The sequence below is a fragment of the Anarhichas minor genome, unplaced genomic scaffold, assembly GCF_050575085.1.
Source record: "Anarhichas minor isolate MPS153535 unplaced genomic scaffold, ASM5057508v1 ptg000010l, whole genome shotgun sequence".
In the NCBI taxonomy this organism is placed as follows: Eukaryota; Metazoa; Chordata; class Actinopteri; order Perciformes; family Anarhichadidae; genus Anarhichas; species Anarhichas minor.
In genome coordinates this window covers 12,222,725-12,238,223 of record NW_027466456.1, presented here as the reverse complement: position 1 = coordinate 12,238,223, position 15,499 = coordinate 12,222,725, and the positions used below count along the sequence as shown (strand labels likewise).

The 15,499-nt window shown below is 39.8% G+C and overlaps 2 protein-coding genes across 5 annotated transcripts in view; both read right to left on the bottom strand.

The window, feature by feature from the left end:
• Nucleotides 1–658: 658 nt before the first annotated feature.
• r3hdm4 (R3H domain containing 4) lies at nucleotides 659–7,310 on the bottom strand. 2 transcript variants are annotated; one of them, XM_076088190.1, is made up of 8 exons: nucleotides 7,113–7,310; nucleotides 5,712–5,869; nucleotides 5,313–5,434; nucleotides 4,821–4,938; nucleotides 4,658–4,743; nucleotides 4,135–4,220; nucleotides 3,108–3,163; nucleotides 659–2,665 (listed from the first exon to the last, which is right to left on the bottom strand). In XM_076088190.1, exons 1-8 carry the CDS (start codon nucleotides 7,148–7,150, stop codon nucleotides 2,562–2,564), a joined length of 768 nt encoding a protein of 255 aa, XP_075944305.1. In that variant the 5' UTR covers nucleotides 7,151–7,310; the 3' UTR covers nucleotides 659–2,561. The 2 variants fall into 2 exon arrangements, with proteins under 2 accessions (XP_075944305.1, XP_075944306.1); XM_076088191.1 differs by having other exon boundaries at nucleotides 4,658–4,725.
• Nucleotides 7,311–10,606: 3,296 nt separating this feature from the next.
• Nucleotides 10,607–15,499, bottom strand: part of abca7 (ATP-binding cassette, sub-family A (ABC1), member 7) — a 28,564-nt gene continuing 23,671 nt past the window's right edge. For all 3 annotated transcript variants that reach the window (XM_076088187.1, XM_076088186.1, XM_076088188.1), the window contains 4 exons: nucleotides 15,321–15,424; nucleotides 15,026–15,118; nucleotides 14,534–14,783; nucleotides 10,607–13,449 (listed from right to left, as the gene is read on the bottom strand). In XM_076088187.1, coding sequence (XP_075944302.1) covers nucleotides 12,973–13,449; nucleotides 14,534–14,783; nucleotides 15,026–15,118; nucleotides 15,321–15,424 — 924 coding nt within the window. In that variant the 3' untranslated portion in view covers nucleotides 10,607–12,972. The remainder of the gene's footprint in view (nucleotides 13,450–14,533; nucleotides 14,784–15,025; nucleotides 15,119–15,320; nucleotides 15,425–15,499) is intronic.

Below are 15,499 nucleotides of genomic sequence, written 5' to 3'. Positions count from 1 at the left end.
CACTCAACAATCTTTCTAAAAATAAAGCACTCAGGTATAGTTTACCATTTTTTGCCTAAATTCTTCAACAAATTTGTGTCACTGGTATTTCTATTTCATATTTTGTATAGTGGTCATCACTTGATTAAAAAATACGTGTTGAGTTACATGTTTTAGACTCGAAAGTTGCAGTTTAGCCTCATTGCAAAAAAAGGTTTATGTTCATAAAACAGAGACCTTCTGCAGTTGTCCCAATTGTCTGTTAAATATAATATTTTAGGGTTTTCATCAAAGCATCCTGTTGACAAAACTTTTGACAGTTTAATGTTCCTAAAGGTGCACAGAGTCAGCCTGCAGAAGACGATACTTCACATCAACAAATATAGTGATGTGCTCAGGTGCCATTACCTGCATGTGCAGCGTCCTAACATTAATAAGACGAGCAAAAGGAAATGTGGTCACACGGCAGCTTCAGTAATCTAACATTTGGATGACAGCGAGTGATGAAAGGTAATGAGTACATTTACTACACATCAGTACAATTAAATTAACCCAGTATGAATGTAAATAGAATAATAAAACACTCGAATAGCACACTTTTACTTTTGATACTTCTGTACTTGAAAATCCGACAGAGCTTTTAGCATTTTGAAGTAAAAAGTAGACGAAGGAGAAGAGATATCTTAAACCCTTTAATAGATGCAATGATAATTATAAATACATACTGTAGCACACACATACAAGATATTTTAGTCTAGTGTATAAAGCTTTCAGACTATTTTATGCTTTTTTAATCCATATGTTGGCACAGGTCAATCATCTGAGTTCATGTTTTTTAAAGCACAACTACGTCTACGTGCATTTAAAAAGCCCATCTTGAAGAAAGTATACAGTACACAGAAAATGACACCATGCGAGATAAACAACGTGACATTCAGAGTGACAAGTTGAGAGCCTGAGAAATTGGATTTCCACACAAACAAACACACAAACTTTGGTTGTTGACAAAATGTAGCAACAGGTCAAGTTTTGTTACACTGCCAATGATTTTCTGTTGGTTTCCCAAATCCAGGCAAGTAGAAATGTAGAAAAACAACAACATATAAACTTGTATTCATAAGGCAGAAGAGCTGTTCCGGGGTTGTAAATGTTCCCATTGAGATGAAACATACCCGATAGTCAAAACTTAAATGTGGTTATTTTTCATCCAATGTAACACATCTACTGCACATGCAGTATACCGTTAAACCATACAACACTATGTAAAAAAAAAGAGGCTTTAAAAGAGGACGTTGTGTGTTTTGTGTGAACTGAGCACTGTGCATGTAGTAAGAAACACATGAATAAATCTAGAAGTGCAAGGCTGTTAGCAGTTTTTAACGACAGTATAGTTCCTTATCTTGTGTTATTGACCATTGCTGAAGTAACATTTACACTTCGGCTACACTAGTGTGCAGTGAAAGCAGTACAGAGGGTCCGCTCAGCCTCAGTGCTGCCACACAATCGTGTACTTTAGCTTGTAAGTTGGCAAAGAAAACGACTGAGTGGTTCCTGGAAGGACCCAGACAGTTTGGTTGGTTAAAATGTATCTTTCAGATGATTCAGGTGTAGACGAGGTGATGAGACCGGACGAAGCCAGCAGAGAGAAAACCCCAAAGAAATTGTACCTTAAGGAGTTTTCTCCTTCCCGAGCATACCAACAGACATTTACTTCTTTACCTACGATGAGAGGTGTCTGTGCATATAATGTAGAGAGATTATTAATATTCATGCTTCACACCTCACCACTTACACAAGTCCTACAGGCTAACCCTTCAGGCAGTGATGCATTTCCTGATGCACTCCTCCGTTTTAGCACTTCGCAAAATGTCATTCGTCATTAGCAACACAGAGCTAAGAGCTGGTTTCAATTCAATTTTCCATTCGTTTTTTGGATAATATTGTTTTTATAAAATAAATATTAAATATGAGGTCCCAAACAGCATAAGGGGGGGGGTGTTCCCATTACCACGAATACTAAAAACTCATATTTAAACTTAATGATATGTGGAATTCTATCATATGCACCATAAAAAGGCACAGCGTGGATGAACTGTTTATAACCTGTTTACACTCTCTGCCTTAACTTAAAGCTCATAAATTAACTTTGACATAATGCTTTCACAACGCTCATGACAATCTGTTTTTGTATGAACTGAGTTAACTTAAAACCTGTTAAAATGACCTAAATCAGAAGGGTTATCCTCAAAGCAAGGCCCGTTGTACTTTGTCAGCCTGATGTACACGTGTTGAGCTGTACTTTGAGCTGAACGCTAACATGCTAACAGTCAGCATGCTTACATGCTACCGTTTGTATGCGTGTGTTTACATACAGGGGGGGGGTCAATGAACTCTGACGTGTTTATGGGTCAAATGAATGGAAAATTTCCTACAGAAACCAGGGACCAACTAGAGAAGAAAAGGCATTTTCCAGCTGTATTCTTTACCGACACAACACATACAGAATTATCTACATTCCTCAGAGCTCCTGCCTGCAGCAGAGCTGTGCGGAGGAAACAGGGAAACATGGCGTGGACCTTATCTCAGCTCATCTGCTCCAAGTAGGCCGACAGCAGAAGTGTTGGAGGTAAAAACTCTTCTTGTTTGTTCACCACTTCGGTCTGTCGTGACCTGTTGTAGTCGGAGCCTGAGGGTCCAACCAACAAACGGGCTTTTATTACCCTCATGTGACTGGAACACATTAAGCTGGCTCCGTACCGCCATCAAGGCTGTGTAAACCGTATTATAAAAACAGAGAAGTAGCTTTAATTTCTATAAAAACATCTCGTTCAAAAAGCTTTTACACGACCACATGGTTATGTCTCAAAGCTTTTGATGCTCGATACAACTTAACTGATGTTTCCTGCCAATGTTTTCCCCCAAATATCACCTTTTATGTGCCAAGATGAGAAAGAAAAATCTAAATAACCCACCACAGATATTCAATAGTAGCCAAATATTACTGCCTTAAAATAGAGAGAATGATCTGCAATGCAGGCTGCACACAGATGGAAAAATCTGACTTTGACAAAATGTTGTCTAATGTTCAGATAATCATAATCTATATGTCTGTATGTGTTTGCACTCACTTGCAGAGACGAGGTCCATATACTGGCACACGGCATGGAGCAGCAGTCTCTCAAAGCTGATTGACAAACAACAGAGACATGACTTTCCACTCCTCAGTGTTCTCCAACGACATGCAGAAACAATCAACCAGTTTCCCAGCATAGATCAATAGAGCTCGTCTTTGTGTGTCTAACGCCAATTATTTGCCATTTTCTTCCCATCCTGTTGTTCTCCGACTCTTTGTGTGGATCATAAAGGTTTCGTGTAATTTAATATAAGAGCTTTGAGCCTGTATGTTTGTCAGGTGGTAGGGACATAAAAGGGTGTCAAACAAAAGGTTTGTAATACTATGAGGCAGGATTTCATATCATCTTCCATAATATAACTGTTGGAATCAGATATGTAGGGCTACTTAACAAAGAAATTAAATCTACTGTGTGTGGACTGGAGGTTGAAAAACAATTAACATTTCAATTTTAAACAATAGAAACTAATTAAATTCAATGTGGCTTTATTGGCATGAAAGATTATCGTATATAAAAACAAAGTATTGGTATGTACTTGTTAAGACCTTTGTAGTATCACATAGAATTGAATACCTCAAAGTATGAAAGCATAACGGAGAATCAGAAGAGTTGATCCGGCCTCGGCTCGAATTATTTACTTTTATGTCACATTTTTTAGTACTTTCCTAGCAGAGTATACCATGAATGACTAATGACGTAATTAATTACATACATGAGACCTGGGCCCTGATAAGCACCGTAAGCTGGATAGATGAATAAACCAGTGAAAAAGTATTCATTCATTTAAAGTGTTGGCTACACTAACACTCGCTGACACTTTACCATTACGACACCACGAGCTTCCTTCTTGCAGCTAACGGCAGTAAAACTCCCACTTTTAGTTTATAGGTTTATAATGTCTGCCAACAGCCCGAAATCAGATACAAAAACATTTTACAACTAATATTAACAGTAAGAGTTTTAATACTTTCTTAGGCTTTAAGACCTGCAGATACGCTGAATATGGAAAAAGGATTTCTACCTGCTGGCGAGGTTGGTTGTGTAAACTGAGTGAGGTTGATCGATGAAGAAGCTCAGAAGGTTTTCCTCAAGGACTTCCAGTTTTCCCTGTGAGGAGAAAAACAAAAAAAAGCAGGTGGAAGCTAAACGGTTCGATCTCCACCACGATCGTGTGTCCTCGAGCATGGTTTGTGCTCGAGCCAAATACTGAACGTCTGCGGGCTTCCTTGCTGAGTCAGCACGTCTCACTGTTTTCTAAAAAACCCAAACACAGCCGATGACGTACGGGTCAATTCGGAGGAGGAAAAAGAGACTTTTGCGATTGGTGACTTTGAGACAACAAGCTGAAGCCTCTGAGTTTGAAGCACAGCAGAGATGCAGGAGAGAGAAGTCAAACTACTGGGGTTAACACGTCCTCCACCAGTTATCATATCGCCATATGGTCAGAGCCCTGATTAGCAGCTTAGTCCTTTTGATCCAACTTTCACTGAAGCTCGACGCTGCTGTGGGGACCGGACCGCGTTCGTTGAAAAGATGTCACTCACCATGGGGATTTGTTTCCGTCTAAGAGTCGCTCGCAGCCTGCGATCGATTCTCTGGAAGCAGTCCTGAGCTGTGAAGGCAGGATTTACTGTGAAGACATTCGGTGACGTTCAGGCTTACACTTAACAACCAGCTTACAGACGAGCACAGACTTGAGCCGCTCACCATTCCTCTCGTCTTTGAGGGGCCTGTTGGTGTTTTTCTTCTTGGCCACCTCCTGCTCCAGCAGAGACAGCAGCCTCTCCTGCTCCTCGCCGGAGCAATTCATGAAGTCGTTCCATGGCTAAAAGAACACGAGGAGGAGGAGTCGATTCATAAACTAATACTTGTTTTATTGGGTGCTTTTTAGATGTTATCAAGATTTGACCATCAATGTAAGACACGCTCTTAGTCTCTGGCATTTGTAAGAAGTTGAAAAGGTAAAACCCCCACCAAAACTCAAATGTCTTAAAACTTAAATAGTCTTAAGTGCTCGGAAGAAAAACAGTAGAGTCAAAACCAAGACTTGGTCTAACCCCTCAAAGTCCTGGTCTTGTCTCGGTACACTCTGGTCCCTGTCGTGACTCGGTTTAGGTGGTCTTGACTACAGCACTGCCTCGGGCCACTTCTGCAGCATTAATGAGCGGTAAAGCTTAAGCCCAGCTGAAGTCCACTCACCTCTATGTAGTTTCCGTTGGTGCAGGCTTCAGTGAAGATGGACGGGATCGATGGGTTACTGCACACTTCCAGATCATCTTTGGAGCACTCGTCCCTCTCAAGAAGATTAGCAAGAAAGCGTGCTGGTTTTCAGAGAAGAAGAGAGAGAGATGGACAGTGTTGGTATATACGCAGAACATCATTGCCAGATTTATGGATTTAAAGTTTTAATTCTTGAGATAAAACAAAACATACTTTTGTAGTACTCTATTGGCATTTCTGAAGCAATAACCATTCAATGTAAATGCTTGTTTTTGTCCATTGTTGGCACACACACACACACGCACACACAGGCTTGTCCGGCATTGTTCAGCCTGCAGTGGATGACAACTTTTATCTCGTCTTATAATAACAGCTTACTGTTCTCCTGTCGGCGGAGGCTCTTCTTGCCTTTGGCTCGGGGAATGAGGTCAGAGTTGCGGATGGCTTGGTTGATAAAGAAGTGCTTCTTTTTGGTGGGAGACACTCGCTTGGCTGGAGAGCTGGGCAGGGAGCTGCATTTACGCTCCTCTATCAGGCTGAGAAGACAGACGACAAGAGGTCAATTTAGCCAATTAAGTCACACAAATCCTGAAGGGAAAGCAACCGCTCCGCAGATCATGTTCAGTTGAATTGTCTCATGTTGTAGGGATGTCGAAAACTAACACTAATGATTCAGCTGTGGGTTATACGTTTTGGTAGACAGTGATAGCGACAGGCACAGCACAGGAGAGCATGCTTTTCATCAGTACACAAAATGTGGAAATAGACTTTTGTGTGACCTAATTTTCAGCCTTGAGGATTGGCACTGTTCTTGTTTTTTTCAGTCTGAGAATGCTCTTTGAATTGGACGTGCAGCATTTCAAAGTGTGACGGTGCAGTGTCTCGGGTATGAGGTGGACGTTGAGTAGCTTACTGTATTATTTATGAACGCCATGCAGTATATCAACACAACATAATCTTAATTTGGCTGATTATCAAAGGGAAAGGAGAATATGCCAAACAGCCACAGTGGCTGTGAAAGGTGAAGATTATCACCAAGCTGCTAAAACAGTTGATGTTGCGTTGCGTTGGATAGTTCTCTGTTGTACTGGCCTGCTTCTGTTTTATCACTGCTGTGTTGTTAAACGGATGAGAGGAGGAGGAGCCTCCTGCAGGGGCTTCAAATGTAGGTCAGTGGGTGTTGCCATTTTTAGCCTGCAGGCTGTTAGCTACACCACAGCAACATGAGACATGTAACCTCTTCCTGCGTTAGTTAGGTTTGTTCACAAAGAGAGATTATACAATTTCACTTTGACATGTAAACCTATAAACTTAGCTAACCTGGCTGTGGCATTAATAGATTTATTTTAGATATACGTACGTTTCTCTTCTGTAACTTAATCTTTATAAATTAGCAAGGTAACCTCTACATAATCTGAATAAGATGCGTTGTTGGGAGTGTCAAGAGCAAAGCGTGTCAGCTGATTTGTTGGAAAACGTGATTTCGCTATGAATTCACAGACTGTACCACTAACAACATATCCAGGTCAGCTAACGCTAGTTAACGTTAGCTACCAGCTGTTAAAAAAAGGCTAACAGAGACAGATAATTAAACCTGGCGGCCTGTTAAAACCTGAATCAACTAAAGTAGCACCATTAGCAAAGAGAGCTGGCACGGTTTCACATCTATCACGGTTCCCAACTGCAGACGTGATAAAAACCTGTTATTTAACTGGTAGTTGCAATTCAAGCTAACGCTAAGTAGCCTGCTAACGTAACATACTCGTAATTGTCACTCACATATAATCCTGTTCTTCATTGTCTGTCAAAACTACCATTTTACTCAAGTAAAACAAACGACAAACTGCTAAGCTCTGGATCTTAAAAAGAATAGAGCGAGTCGGGACTAAAGACTAAGGTTAACCGGTGAGTATGCCTGTCAGTTTATGTTGTGAGCAGCTAGCTCCTCCTCGGCTGCTGCTAGCTCGACACTGAACAAACAAAGAGGGAGGAACAGTGAGAGCTCCACTCTGTCTCCAGTTACACATTTTGTATGTAATCGCATCAAGATATTACTGTCATTTACTTCTATTTTACACATTTTAGAGGATTTGTATTTTTTTTAAATCAATCAATCATATATATATCTTTATCTAAACATAGGATTTTATGTGTGATTCATTGTAAGATATTTTGACCAATCAATCAGTTGATTTAATCGATCTGTAAAACTGAGTTTCTCCACAAAGAATCAAACAAAAGCACTATTTTTATGAGATGTGCTCACAAGTTTCTTGAGAATAAGTCATTCAGCACGCAAGAAGCACATAACAACTAATAAACTAATGACGTATTAGTTGAAGACCAAAACGACGATTGGCTGACTAATCGAGGGGGCAGCCCTAGTGTAGTATTTATTTCCTATTTCTTGGGGAAAGGAAAAACAAGCTAGTATAGTCAGTCTCATAGTATAGTCACAATCTTCAGCCATTTAATCAATTGTCATTATGAAACATATTTAGTGCAGCTTTTAAATGATTCAAACAAACTGCAGAGGACGTTGATTTAGTTTTGCAATTAAGAGGAAACTGTATTTGTGGACTTGTTCATAGCCTACAAAAACACCTATTGGTCCTACTAATAATCACCACAAGAATGCACGATTACTAGAAATACAAACGTGCATGACTGGAGTGTGGTCCAGGTCTTCTATTTTTTAATCTGAGTGATTCATCTTATTAATAGACAATCTTTGGCATACCTATTAAAACAAATTCCTGTCATAATTTGCAACATACAGCCACAGTCACCTCCATCATCTTTATAAACCATCATCTTCGACTGCTTTCAGCTCAACTATAATCCATCCTTTGATATAACCTCAAATAACAAAGACTCCCCCCCCCCCCCCCCCCCACACCCACACTCATTAAACGCTGAGCGGAGTTTGTGTGCATGTTACCATAACAGCCAGTTTAATAGGCCTGCAACATAGTCATCTAATTGTTCTCAACTTTCTTCCCACTGCTGCTGGAGAGAAAAAGGAGCTGTTCAGTTTGTTACATCTGAGATGTCTGATGTAATCTGTGATTTTTTTATCTAAGCTTTTTTGTGACATGTTTGGACAATCTCAGAGAAGATTCTCAAAGGTGTTTGTCTACACATTTTGGAATGAGGAAAGAGGAGAAGAAGAGAAGGACGGTTGTACTAGAAAAACCTGATCGGGACACTTGTCCGATGATCGTGGGTAAAGTGAAGAAATCAATTCCCAAGATGAGAACTGTAAAGTCAAATAAGAAGATTACATTTCCCACATCAAACAGCAACTCCACCGTGGCAAAGGTTACTACATGTGAGACATCAGGAAATGTATTGAGGCTTTGTGTCAATCTAATGCCTGTTCTGGCTGCAGCCAAGGAGCCAGATGAGGAAGAGGAGGGCAAAGAAGACGGCTGCACAAGTAGAAAGGAACCAGAAACTGGCCGCAAAAATGGCCCACCTGTCATTAAATCAGTGGAACAAACACTCAAGTCTCTCATAGGATTAAATTCTGACACCAAGCAACCACTAAGTCCCCGGTTTGTGCTGCCACCTTTAAATCTATCTAAACCAGCTCCTGAGTGTTGTGACTGTCAGAAGAGGTGCCACACACCTCTACCTCCCATCAGTTTATCTGAGCAAACAAGGACCATCGCTTCAAACTTTAGTATAAAAGGCTGCGGAGGCGATGGGTCAGTTACAGGACAAGTACCAGACAACATGCCCTGGATAGACAATCCTCTGTTCTCTAAAAGTGTGAGTAAATTAATATGATTTTTGCTTTATTTTTAAAGACTGATTACATGTCTTTAAAATCCTGAGGTTGAAACAAAGCTCTGCTCATATAAAAGTGTTTCATTTTCAGTTAAAAGGACAGTTAAGGAAGTTAGGATTAATACCTTTACTGGAAACCAGGAGGACTTGCTTCCTCATGAACTGGTTTGGCACAGCAACAGTGGCCTTAAGAGGAAATGATTGAGTCACAAGGAAGAACACATTAGCCAAGTAGCCAAATCAACAAGGCTTTGGGCAATGGCAAGAGTTTTTAAAGTTAGAAACGTCAGCACCTTCCTGAAAATTGACTGAGTCACTGGTAATGATCCAGAGACTACACATATAAATAAACAAATAAAAATCTTCTTTATTGCCCGTTTAATTTGTTCAGTGAGTTAAAACAGAAGCTGAAGATATCAAAGTCTTTAACATGTTTTACTCTTTAAATATTAAAGGATGCAAATGATTTTATGCCTCATTATTTGCAAACTACTGCAAAGCTGATGAGTCCCTGAAGCTGTGTTGAAACGTTTCAACTGTAAATACCTGAAAAGGAAGCATAAAATGTCTGGTTGAGGCTCTTTACCATGTTTCAGACGTCTATGCACTGTTAGCAGCTCTACCGAAGAACAACTTCCCCCCCCAGACAGCTGTTTGAGGCCCCCCAAAAAAGGTATAATCGTCAGTATTTCACAAAATAAATCCAAGATTAGAGCAAAGCCCAGAAAATAAAAGCAAATTTTAAAAGCAGAACTTATTTTTTCCCCTTCATGCCGCATTAAAACCACTGGACTTACCTACCTGTTGCCTTTTGTAAATAAAGAAGTTCAAACTAGTTCCACCTCAACCAGCTGCAACAGTAAAATGCTAATAATAAATCTGTCACAGTGGACATTTATTCTGCAGAACGAGTACTTTTACTTTTGATACTTTAAGTACATTTTTATTAACTCTTAAGTTATGGAGTAATTCCACATTGTGGTATTAATACTACTGCAGTAGAAGATCTGAGTACTTCTTCCACCAGAAATACAAAAAAACTGAAACAGGATAATAAAATATATTTTCACTTCCAAACAAAAGTGTCTCACACCACAGATCAGTCTGACTCTCCTCTCGTGTTCTCCAGAGATCTCCTGAGTTTCGTCTTCCCGACATCTCCTTGTCCAGTCTGGACGCTCTGCTGCAGACGGTCACACAGAAACTGGGGAGGAAGAGGAGAGGTGGTGATGAAGGACCGTGGAGACGCGTCCGGTCTGATCATCTCCTCGTGGCTGTTAGTGAACAACGTTTGAGAGAGAAGAGCGTCACAGAGAACGGAGACCAGGCCAACATGTATGTTTGGTCGAATATAGAAAGTACATTATCAAGGTTTCAGTATTTTAAAATTACATTTCAGATGTGAACAGAGCATCATCTCCTGTGGATGTGGGTTCCTGTCAGACCAGCTATTGGGGAACAGACTGTAAAATCTTGAAGGATTTTCTTTGTGCATTTTATTATTTATTAGTTCAATAACAAAAAATAAAATGTCCTCTTCACAACCGCTGTAGCTGTATTTGTATTCTTCAAATACAGATCCCTTGTTGAATCCATTGTGGGAATGGCGGACCCCGCCACTTACATTAGAAGCTATTATATAGAGAGGTGACTAATGATTGTAAACTCATTTAATGTTTTTCAAACAAAGCCATACTTGGTGTCATGTGAATGAACCCGAGAACGAGACTGGACAGAGGGCCGGGAGGCGGGGTTAGAGGAGATGCTAGTGCGCCTTCCTTACAGGTCCTCTAATGCAGAGGACTGTCAGAACATCCTGACCATCTTGTGCTCAGAAGTGAAACTTCTTTCTGCTTCATTCAATACTGAGCAACTTTCATAGGAATGAATGGGGCGCCGACTCCCTATCAATTGCTCTTTATACATCCATGCTTTCTACTCTGGCAAAACAATTAAACAAACTACTAAAATCTGGGCAATAAAATGTTCAAATCCTAATTAAATGTTTTAAATATTAGTCATCATTTTTTTGCAGGTGGTGGTAAATGTGTAAATGTAGAAGTTTATCTATCTGAATGACTTTAGTGTAAAGAAAACTGTCTGTGGTTTCTGTCTCTTTTCTTTGAACAGTAACAGAAACATCAGTGCAGCGTAATCATCCCTTCACTTTTATCTGCGCCAAAACCAATGCTTATCCTCGCTATGACGAAGAAAAACCTCCTGACGTCCAACGTGTTGCAGTGAGTCATCAAAAACAACAAACTAGAAAACATACTTCACAATATGTTTTTTAAAAAAAATAATACATAGACAGTTATTTTCCTTCAAGACAAAACATTCACAACAGACATAAACCCGTTTTTCTTTTTCTATGCTAGCATATCTTCAGTATACAATGCACATCTTATAGTAGATGCACAGATACATTTATGTTCAAGCAGAACTTTTCAAGCATAATACCTTAAAAGTACATTTAGTAGTACAGACTTTCATTCCAAAATGACACATCAGTCATTTTAATCTATCTCAATGTATTAGTTCTGCATCATTTCAGCTATTTCAATACATTTAACCTTTTTAAATATTATATTGTAACAGTTTGCATTTTGGAATGAAACCCTTGATTGTATACTCTCTTCTGATAATTTATGTTTGTCTCATGCCTATTACTATCATAACAATCTTTTAAATATGTAACAGTGCATTACAGTGCAGTAACAACCTGCTTCGAACATTCAGTCAGCTGTGTCATTTCTTTGAGAAAAAAAAAGAAATACAGTTTAAAAAAACCAACTAATGACCAAAGGCAATGTTGTTAGGTGTTTGCAGCTCGGACTGAATGGAATAATTCATTCTTGGATCTATCATAATTTCTTTGATTTAATTTGGAGTGCTGTAGTTTGGCATCATGTAGAATAATTTGTAGTAACTCTATGCAGCTAAAACAGTGTCGAGTCACACCTGTGTGTCCAGACCTTTTCAATAGTTTCATAATTAATGAAAAATAAATGTGATGTCCAGACCTTTCAAGATCTGTGCAGGAAGTGTGTCAGATTCTTCTACATGTGGCCTACAGAATATGTAATAACCTCCGTTTGGATAGTGACATTGTTACCCAATCACGCAACATAAATAAAAAATGAAACAAAACATTGTTGACAAATAAAAGACAAAATAAATTCTTGATTTACAAAAGAATAACACTCGTAAAGCTCATCATTAAACATAGGTAGAGGTATTTCACAATGAACTTACAGTAAGAATTCTCTCCACATCAGAGAAACAATCCCTCAAATGCTTTCTGAAACATAAAATCATCTGATTTTTTACATGTAACACATGTACTTCAGTTACTGTTTGTAACATTTTCTGTTTTTTAAAGTGCTTTCAGCAAAATAAAGACGAGATTGTAAGAGGTCTAATGATTGAGCCCTGAGGAACGCCACCCCTAGTTTTTACATTGAGCCTTGCATAACATGTTTATAACTAACATATCTTTGGACTGATGAGATTGATACAGAGAGAGAAGACACAGTGTAAGATTGATGAACCCAAATAAAGGGTATAGAGCTGCAGATATGTTAACGGGTGAACAAGGCACCAAAGCCATTTTAGAAAGTACTCACCTTTCATTCTTCAGAGGAGGCCAAGGGGATAAATTTACCTCTAAAAGTAACTCTCAAAGTCCATCTTTTCCACTTCTAACTGCATCAAGCTTTGCCGCTCCATGTTGCATATTGAGGTCGCTGCCAGCATTGTAAAACACTAGCATGAACATACAGCAAGTAATAAAAAGCTTTTGATTGTAGTGGGTCCTTTGAACCCGCATCATCTGCACCAGTCCACTTCATAGTGCACTGTCCTGTGTGTTGCTGTCGACTATAAAGAGTGCAGAAGGATTTCTACTGGAGCTCCCTGCTCTGTGTTTGGAGCCACTGGATTTACTGGATTCTCCCTGAACCCCAGCATTACTGCTGTCTGATCCACTGCTGCCTCTCCTCTGAACCGTCTCCTCTCGCTGAGGCATTCTGGTCATTGCCGTGCTGTTGCTTTGCTCTCCGTTAGCTTTGCCGTCTTTAGATTTGACCGTGCCAGCTTTTGGCTTTTTTGATTTACCCTCTTTTGGTTTGCTGTCACATGATTTGTCATGTTGCCGGGAAGTCTTGACTGGCTGAGGGGGTGTGATTGGCGGCTGTGGTTGGATGCTGGGAGAGTTAATCCTGGACTGCAGTGTAGTGAGGTTGGTCTGTACTGTTCTGTTGCCGACGACCACATCTGTGAAGACGTCGTCGTCCGTCTGCTCTTTGGCAAAGTTGACAAATACCTTCAAAAATAAATCCGCTTTAGCGTCACATTAAATAATTCTTTAATTGATTTAAATGTGCTTGGTTAGCTATCAAGCTAATGACGGTCAGCTATCCATCACATTATTTTTGTTAATGCCTATTAGCATGCATGCTAACCAATGTATCTTCTGCAAGAGTTGAGACTACTGCTGCTGAGAAACTGCTGCCACATCCATTAAAATGTGTCTGGATCACTTCATTAACATCTTACTTATCTTTTTCAATTGGATAGAATTTGGCAAATCCTCATTAATTAAGTACCATGCTCAGGGTCTGAAATTAGGTACGTTCTATTGTTTCTGCCACTCAGAAATGTTATCTGTGCACTAAATAAAGAATAACATTTAGATCATTTACAGACCATTTAATGTAAAGAATGATGTCTTTCAATGTTTAATGTATTTACACAAAAAACATTAGGCTACGTGCATGAAAAATACCAGTGTTCCAATTACACTGTGGTATTAGGGGAGCCTGAAAGCAAGCACATACATGAATGAGCCCACCTACATGCAAAAACATACTATGAATACATTTTGATTAATAAAGTGAATAGTTCATTCATGGACAAACTAATAACTAATACCAAATGACATCTTGTGATTTTCCCCTCTGCCACTGTCGTCAACACCCTTTCTAAAGGCATCTCTCTATTGTGTGTTTTTCCTGTCCACCAAAGTGGCGAATGGCCTGACAATTTTACCCGCCACTGCTATAAATGTATCTGCATTTAACTGGCGTTGGGTGCTAATTTCAGATCCTAAACTTGCAACTTGAACAGTATGCATGGCCCTTTTCTCCTTTTTGATTAGTTGTTAACTTTACAAATGCTTGTTTAAACATACAAATTCATGCATTTTCCTCCTTCCCTCTAACAACAGCCAGAGAGCAAAGCCTGATGGGAAGCAGCATATGTTGCCTCAGTTAAGGGCATTTGATGCAATGCTTTATTTAATTCAATTTACAGAAGATCCCAGATCAGGACCTCTACACCACCCTCTGGTAAAGATATGAGAAGTTTGAATGGCTCTCATGCCAGTTGCATCCTTTATTCATCCTCACCTGGTCCAGGGTGGTCTGTGAAACAGAGAAGTCGATGACGCCCAGCTCTTCGTAGTTGTTGGCCAGCACATCGAAGACACGAGCCAGGCAGCAGTCGCGTGAGGGCAGCTGGAACTGCAGCACGCTCTGGTGGCGCTCCTTCAGCTCGATGCTGGGAAAAGAGCTCTTCATGTGAGTGCTGATGGGGCATGGGTCCAGGTTGGATTTAGTGTCCATCAGGCGGAGGATGATCGTGTAGCCGTCACCAAACCTGGAAGATGAAGGACGAAACAATAGTCAAGACTTTGTATGTACTGTTACAGTTTAATGGAATTTGATTTAGAGCCGCTTTAAAAACAAGACTATGGAAACAACACAAAAGTTAATCTCACAAGGGTCTACAAGATTATAACTAAAAGATTTCCTGCAGAGATATTTACAGATATTCATTCATTCATTCACTGATTGATACATTGAGTTTGACTTGTATCAGACAGACTGTAGTGTGCTTACCTGTTCTTCAGGTGTTGTACAGATCCGAGACACTGGAATCTGCCGTTCACCATGATGGCCATTCTGGTGCAGAGCGCCTCACATTCCTCCATACTGACCGAACAGACACATGATAAAATCCATTAGCACATATTGTACACTATATAATAATGCACACCATGAGGAAACTCTTAGATATAAATACAGAATTGATGGAACAGTAGCATATTATTGACAGGGTTTTGTGTTTACTGAGTGCTTCATTGAAGGAACAGGAAGTTGGGGGCCATCCTGCTAATGTGTCTTGACTATTTACCTGTGGGAGGTGAGAACTACAGCTCTTCCTTCTTTGGTGACGCTGAGGATGCAGTTCCACAGAAACCTTTTGGCTTTCGGGTCCATGCCAGTGGTGGGCTCATCCTAACAAGAGTTAAATAAATCAATGCATCATGGAAACAACAGGCAAAATACTGATACATTTTAGCAACACATTTT

Bases quoted from the DNA above. Each gene is read 5' to 3' on its own strand.
- r3hdm4 (XM_076088190.1), bottom strand. From the start codon at position 7,150: ATGGTAGTTTTGACAGACAATGAAGAACAGGATTATAT. The intron at 4,744-4,820 runs GTGAGCGGCTCA...ATGTCTTCACAG, and splicing joins CCTCAAAGACGAGAGGAATG to TAAATCCTGCCTTCACAGCT. The intron at 3,164-4,134 runs GTAGAAATCCTT...TTTGTCAATCAG, and splicing joins ACAACCAACCTCGCCAGCAG to CTTTGAGAGACTGCTGCTCC.